General features: G+C 68.6%; 1 protein-coding gene across 1 annotated transcript; it reads right to left on the bottom strand.

The window, feature by feature from the left end:
• Positions 1 to 3,360: 3,360 nt before the first annotated feature.
• Positions 3,361 to 6,209, bottom strand: ZBTB42 (zinc finger and BTB domain containing 42). The gene has a single exon (XM_055555851.1). It carries the CDS (start codon positions 5,716 to 5,718, stop codon positions 4,444 to 4,446), a length of 1,275 nt encoding a protein of 424 aa, XP_055411826.1. The 5' UTR covers positions 5,719 to 6,209; the 3' UTR covers positions 3,361 to 4,443.
• Positions 6,210 to 7,471: the final 1,262 nt, after the last annotated feature.

Genomic DNA, 7,471 nt, shown 5'->3' with positions numbered 1-7,471 from the left:
CAGGTGGCCGGGCCGGGTGGGGAGGGCGCAGACGTCTGTTCTTCTGAGCAGGTGGGGGGAGGCGACGGGCCGGGGGCAGCACAGGAGGGGCACAGACAGCCGTGCCCCTCCTCGGCTTGTGGCTGCTCAGCACCAGGCCCTCAGCTTGGAAACTGGGCTCGATGGGGGGGTCCTGTGGGGCCCCGCCTTAAGGGTGGGTGGAGGTGACCTTGGATGCGGAGCAGGGGGCATGGAGGGGAGGCGCTGTGACGATGCCAGTGACCGTGGCCGGGCGGGCTCGGGGCTGTGGAAAAGGGTGAGCAGTGTCGGGCCAGGGGACCCGGCAGAGGCTGGACAGCCCACCCACCCGGGCTGGGATGGAGCCGGTGGGCCAGAAGCCTGTGCATCTGTCCTGAGGGTCTGAAGGTGGACGTCACTCACCAGCGGGCACGAGTGCTGGGAGCAGCGAGGCCCGGGGCGGGGGGCAGAGGAAGCTGGGGATGGGGGCCCGAGGTTGGCCGGACCTGTCCTGGGCGCTCCCTGCCTCAAAGCTGGCAGCTTCCCCGGGGCACCCTGGGCACCGCACAGCTGCACCCACTCACACATGGCCCCTCACGCTGCCACCTCCGCAGGGCGGCCCGTGGCCTGGGGCGCCTGTGCCGTGCGCTCCTGGAGGGTCCTGGGTGCCCGCCCTGCTGGTGGTCGTGGGGACGCCTCTCAGCCCAGAGCCCTGCCCTTGTGCCTCTAGTGCCACTGCGCCAAAGGGGAGGGGCAGCGCCAGCACCAGCAGGGCAGCATCAGCTGAGGTTGGTAGGAGCGCCTGGGTTTGCCACCCACTGGCTCTGCGACTGCAGGCCAGCCACCCTCCCTCCATGTGCTTTAGGCTGGATGCTCCCCCCAGGCATGGGGGCAGCAGCTTCAATGATGGGCACGGGGGCAGAGTGTGAGCTCAGCTGGGCAGAGCCGGGCTGGCAGGAGGGGTCCCGGAAGCCCATCCTGGTCAGCGTCCCCCTCCAGGTACCTTCTGACTGCCCTCTTGCCCTGCCCGGGTTGGCACGGCAACAGCCTCCTCTGGGTTCTGAGAAGGCCTGGGCTGAGTCACGGGCCCAGCTGGGAACAGGGCAGGGCCTCCCTGCAGGACAGTGGCTCCGGTCCAGGAAGAAGGCTCCTTGAGAGGCAGGCTGGGCTGGACTGGGCAGGTGCCACCTCCCAGAAGCAAGGATGCGTGCACTCAGGGTCCGGGCTGGGAAGGCTTCGAAGGCCCAGGACCCAGTCCTCCGGGCACTAGTTCACCCGGCCAGCCTCCGGGGTCCTCTCAGCAAGCGAGGCCCCCGGCCCCACCCTCTCCAGGGTCCGTCTCAGCTCTTCCTGCTGGGTGTTACGGCCGGGGACACACATCAGGCTGTGTGCCCCGGGCCCGGCGATGGGGCTCAGGGAAGCCAGCTTCAGGCCCCTGTGCGGGGAGGGGGCTGGAATGCCCATGCAGACTGCCCATCAGCCCTGCCATCAGCTGGAGCTGGCTCAGGGGTCCTAGAAACCCCAGCGGCCAAGCCTGTCCAGACTGACTCGCCCGACCGGGTCCCACTCAGCCGTCCCGAGATCAAGCTGGGTGCCACAGGGTGGGGGTGGGGGGGGCGGACAGGAGACCCCCGCCCAGCCTTGCTCGCCTCTTGTGAGGGTCCGTCCCGCCCAGGGGGAGGCAGGGGTGTACAAACGGGGTGTGGAGGGAGGGGAGAGGCACAGGGTGAAGGGGGGGCAGCAGATGGGGACTGCCTCTGGAGCAGGGGGATGAGACCCAGAACCAGAGGGCTGGGGGCCTCAGGAGGCACCCCCACGCCAGGTGAGGCCACGAGCTGCCTCACCAGGTCCCAGCCTGCTGCCTGCTCCCCAGGATGCGGGGGGGGGGGGCGAGGTCACCATCCAGGGAAAGAGGGTCCATCACCGGTGCACAGCATGCTGCAGCCCCCTGCGCCCAGGAGACACGGCGGGTGGCACCCGGGACAGGGCTCCTGGAGTGCCCACTGCACACCCGGGTCCCCCCGAAGACCAGTGGCACTTCCGACTCCCACTTGCACTGGTGTCCCCAGGAACAACAACGGCCATCTCCACCTGGGGTGGGCTTTATTACCACTGAGACGACGACGTGCACGGTGGGGAGGGGGGAGACCGTCACAGCAGGCGGGCACATGCCAGAAGTCCTCCCGCCGAGCGCCAACGACTGTCCTCCGGGCACACAGAGGACACCCCCCAGGGGCAGCGGCGCCCGAGGGGCGGGAGGCTGGGCCGTCTAGGAGGGCCCCACACAGCAGGCGCCCCCAGCAAGGTCTCTCTACACACGCCTCCGCAACACGATCCCACACGGTTAGTGTCTTAAATACGTGTGTGTATATATATATATATATTTTATCTGAACTGTGTCAGTTGTTAAACATAAAACTGACCACTTCTCTGTACATTAACTTCACAGTAACTGTTTGCAGAAGACAATGAATCCAGTGTTGATAACTCAGGACAGGCTGGCTTCCTGCCCCAGGAAAATAAATTTCTTCCCCAGTGGAAACCCCGTGGGGAAAACCAAGGCTGAGGCTTCATCTCCCCACTGCCCGCTGGGGCGGGGGCTCGGGTGCTGGTCCGGCTCGGGCCCCGCCTCTGCTGGACACAGATGCCCACACAGGCAGACTCTGTCTCACACACGCACACACACTCACACACACACTCACACACACTCACACACACACTCACACATGGAAATCCGATCATGGAGCACATTACCCGTGCGTGCGGTCCCACCAGCACTTCGAGAGGTGCAGGGCTGGGAGCCAGGACAATCAGAAGCAGGGTCCCCTTCCCCCGGTGCTCTCTCTGTCTGCAGGTCAGCTTGCCCACACACCGGGAGGGCTGAGGGCCTGCGGGGGGATGGCCCCCGCTTGCCCACCTGCTGCAAAGGCCAACAGTCTTCTCACTCCAGATCAGGCAGACGAATAAATACGACATCAAGTGTTGTCAGGAGCCGAGCAATAATTTAAAACTTGAACTCGGACCTCAGCACCACTTCCGGTCACAGCAGAAAGAGCCCACGCTCTGGGGAAACCAGGAGTCTGGGCGGCTCTGCCGCCTTCAAGACCCCCAGAACGTGGGGCGGCCCCACCTCTGCCCACCCACTGGGACCCAGCAGAGACCTGCCCAGGGAGCAGGCAGACGAGGCGGAGTGCCTCCACCAAGCACAAAAGCAGCAGCCTTCTGTGTTTTAGGAGCATCAGCCTCTGCAAGCAGTGTGTGGGGTCCTGTGGCCGCTGCCTGGAGGACACATGCCTTCCCCCCACCCTGCCCCGAGCAATGCCTGCTTTCACCCAGACCCCCGCCCCCACTCCCCGGAGGGAAAGGAAACTCTGCCCACCTGGCTCTGATCCAAACTGCAGCCTTTGGTCCCCCTACAGCACTCTGGCAATGACCAGTAGCTCCAGGGAGACCACGATCAGGTGGAGAGATGACCTTCAGGGTCAGGCCTACCACTGACCAGGAATACTCCAGGCGGGGGGCTGCATTCCCAGCCCCCCTCGGCACCTCCCTGGGGAGGCCAGGAGGCACACTGGTCCCTGTGCTCAGGCAGGGGAGTGGCATGGCCCAGCAACCACACACCAACATCTGGCAACCTCCAGAGCCTCCTTCTGTATCTAGAGAAATGTTTTCAAACTCCACTCTCCGCCCTGCGTTGCGGTGTGGGCAGGACCAGAGCTCCGGAGGGCCTGCCTCCCTCCCCAGCGCCCACAACTCCGCAGCCCTCTGCCCCCAGCTGGTTCTGCTGCTGCCATCCCGGTTCCTGCTGGGGCCGCACCCCTGGGACACCAGCTGTGCCCTGAGGGCCCTGCTGGTGCTCACTGTGCCCAGGGGCGCCCCGCAGGGGTTCCCACTGCCACCTGCCAGGAGTGGTCTGTTCCATCCAAGCTCCCGTTGGGACTCACACTGACAGCAAGTGTGAGTGGCCATCCTTCACCAAGCGCAGTGCCAGGCTCACAGGGTGCCCCCGAGCCTGCCCGTGGGGTGGTCAGGAAAGCCTGGGAGGAGGGTCAGCTGGTCTCCTCTCGCTGGGGAGCCTGGGCCCTTTGGGCCCTTCGGACCCTTTGGACACTCCTTGGGACAGGCTGGAGAGAGGAGTTCATAGGCTGGACGGAGGAGTTCAGTGTCTGGTCAGGTCCAGTCCAGGGACAAGAGTGAGCTGGCACGGAGGGCCAAGTCTGGAGGAGGGCTGTCCAAGTCTGGGGCCATTTTCCCAGGGCAGCAGGGTTCCTTCCGCTGGGCCGGCCCAGCCCTGGGGGCTTCTCCTGCTGAGCTCAGGGCGCCACGTCCCTCGGCCCCTCCGCGGCCCTCACACCCCCTCGGCCCCTCCGGTGGCCCTCACGCTCCCTCGGCCCCTCCGCCGGCCCTCACACCACCTCGACCCCTCCGTCGGCCCCCCCGCGGCCCTCACACCAGCAGGGACTTAACCAGGCCACAGTGGAACTTGCGGACGTGGCGGTAGAGGTCCCCCGACTGCGTGAAGCGGCGCTCGCACCAGCGGCAAGCGTGCGGCTTCTCGCGTGTGTGCACCACGGCGTGGCGGCTCAGGTTGTGCGAATACTGGAAGCTCTTGCCGCACTGCACACACGTGTAGGGCTTCTCGCCCGAGTGCGTGCGCTCGTGCCTCTTCAGCGTGTACGTGCAAGAAAAGGTTTTCCTGCAGAGCGGGCACGTGGGTGCCGCCCCGTCGGGTGAGAGCCGCGCGCGGCCGCCGTCCCGCTCGCGGAAGTGGGCGCTGAGGTGCGGCTGCAGCACGTGGGCGCCGGGGAACAGCTTGCCGCACAGCGGGCAGAGGCAGAGGCGCCCGCTCGGCCGCAACGCGGCCTCCAGCTCCCCCCGCTCCGCCTCAGGCCCCGGCGCCCCGCTGCCCACCCCGCGGACTGGCAGCGGCCCCAAGCCCCCGACCAGGGGCTCCGCCGCGGGAACACCGGGGGGCCGCAGGGGGCTGTGGGCGCTCCGAGGGCTGCTGCTGCCGTCCTCCCGCTCGGACTCCGAGTCTGGCTCCTCCTTCACCACCGGCTGGGCCCCGGGCTGCTTCTGGCGGCAGGGGGCGGTCTGAAGGGCGCAGGGTGGGCGGACGGGCGGCCGCCTCGGGCCGGGCTTCAGCGACAGGTCCAGGGCCCCGTCTGATTCTCCAGGCGTCTGCCAAGGGGGAGGTCCCGGTGCGGGCGGAGGGCGGGTGGCCTTTGGCCCAGCGGGAGGGAGCCTGGCCTTCAGAGAAGCTGGACAGGGCGCGGGGGCCCAGGCAGACAGAGGGCCCGGAGGCCGACCCGGTGGCTCTGCCCCGGGGGCGGGCGTCTCCGGGGGCAGCGCGCGCTCCTTCTCGCGGAGCCTGTTCTTGCAGACCTTGACGATGTCGTACATGTGCAGGTAGCTGGCGGCGGCCAGGACGTCCTCGACGGGCAGGCTGCGCAGGTCCAAGCGGCCCTCATACATGAAGTCCAGCAGACGGCCGAAGGCAGGAGCCGTAACGATGTCGCCGTTGAGCCGCACCGTGTCGCGGCTGCCCGAAGGCTGGTCCCTGTAGAAGAGATGGAAGTAGACGCTGCACGCGGCCAGCACAGCGCGGTGGGCCGGGAAGCGCGCGTCGCCCACCAGCACGGTGCAGTCGCACAGGAAGCCCAGCTCGCGCTGCTGCCTCAGGCGGCCCAGCAGCCGCCCGCCGTGCTCCGGGAACTCCATGCCGCCGCGGTCATCACCTGGGCACAAACGGGACGCCCGTGAGCGCGCCTGGAGACGCCGCGGCCGCCACTCGCCCCCCCAGGCGCCCGACCAGCCCTTCCCGAGTGCGGGCAGCGCGGGGAGAGGGGCGCGGGGCGCCGCGCGCGACTGCCCGCCCGGAGCCGCCCTGGGCACCTGCCCCGAGCAGGAAAAACTCGATCGAAAGTAAACAGGAGCTGCTCCGCCGCGGGGGCGGGTCCCGGGGCGCCAGCGGAGGGGGCCGGAGCCGCGCGAACCTGCGCGCGTCTCCGCCCGGGGCGCCCCTCCCCGCGCGGGCGCCCCTGAACTTCACTCTGGGGCGGCCGCCGGCCGCGTCCCCCGACGCCCGAGTCGCCGCGCCGCCGCCGCCGCCCCTGGTCCGCGCCTCCGCGCCGCCTCCAGCTGCCGCTCGGCCCGCCAGATGCTGCCGCCGCCGCCGCCGCGGGGCCCCATTTAAGGCAGCGCGACCGCGGGGAGCGGGCCGGCAGGCGGGGCGGGCAATGCCCGGCGCCCGCCCCCCGCGCTCACCTCCGCCGCCCCGAGCTCCTCTCCGGCCGCTTCCCGCGCCGCGCGCCCTCCCCGGTGCCGCCCCGGCGCGTGCGGAGCTGCGGGCAGCGCGCCCCGGCGGGGAGGGCGCGGGGACGGGGAGGGCGCCGGGCGGGGCGCGCTCCAACTTGGCTGGCCCGGCAGCACTCGCCGCTTGCCCCGCCCCGGAGAGAGCGAAACTCGGGGCGGGGGCTGGAGGGGGCGGGCCGAGGCGACTTCCCGGAGCGGCGGAACCGCTGAGGTCACCCACGCCGCCCCTTCCCTGTCCGCCCCGCCCGGCCGGGCCCCGCGCGCCGCCATCTGGGGCGCTGGGGTGGGAGGGGACGCGGGACGCGGCGGGGGAGGGGGCTCTCTCGCGATACTTGCCGCTTCATCCTCGGGGTCCCCCCCATGGGGTCCCAACTGCGCCCGTCTGTTAAGAGACCCCTTCCGAGGACCAGCTCCTCTCCCAGCCGGCGCCAGCGCCAGTCTCCCGAAGGCGCAGCCGGGACGCGCCGCCACCTCGGGGGGTGCCCGCCCTGGGATGGAGGAGGGGGCGGGGGCAGTCGTATATATTGAGAAGATGACACCCCCTTTCGTTGAAAGCCTCGTATGGAATTTAATTTAGCTGGGCCCCTTTTCCAGACGCTTGGGCGGGTTCTCAGCCTTGGTATTCCAAAACTGGGCACTCTCATCCTCTCAGCAGACCCAGCGCAGCCTCTGATGGGAGCCAGGTGCACGGAGCTGTGAGCCTTGGGGACCGTGCCGGTCCCAGAAGGCGTGATGGGGTGAGGGGACCATCGCGGTGATGGAGAGAGAGGGAACTGCACCCAAAGCCCAGAGCCGGGCTGGGGGCTGGGAGGGGGGAGGGGGGAGTGCTCAGGGAGAGGTAACGCCTTGAAGGGGTTGAGCTGGCCTTTCAGGTGCAAGGCCACGTGAAGGTGTGAGGGTCACCTAGGTCCTGGGTTAAGGAAGGAGCCTGAGAAAAACAGAGCAATGAGCTTGGAGAGGCTGTTGGCTGGCAGTCTTTTCCCAGCTGCCTTTACAGAGCAGGATGGAGGCGCTGTGGACCGCTGCTCAGCTATCCCAGCAGCCCTGTTGGTTTAGTGAGGCACTCTGATTATCACACTGGTTTTGGTTCTGAAGGCGCCAGGGCCACACAGCAGGCAGTCAGTTGTTGAACCAGGATCCAAGTCCGGCAGCGTCTCCT

This window comes from Bubalus kerabau, chromosome 19 (genome assembly GCF_029407905.1).
Source record: "Bubalus kerabau isolate K-KA32 ecotype Philippines breed swamp buffalo chromosome 19, PCC_UOA_SB_1v2, whole genome shotgun sequence".
Lineage (NCBI taxonomy): Eukaryota > Metazoa > Chordata > Mammalia > Artiodactyla > Bovidae > Bubalus > Bubalus kerabau.
The sequence above is the reverse complement of the archived record's forward strand: the minus strand, read 5'-3'. Positions and strand labels throughout refer to the sequence as shown.

Excerpts from the sequence above, each read along its gene's own strand:
- ZBTB42 (XM_055555851.1), bottom strand. The coding sequence starts at position 5,718 with ATGGAGTTCCCGGAGCACGGCGGGCGGCTGCTGGGCCGCCTGAGGCAG.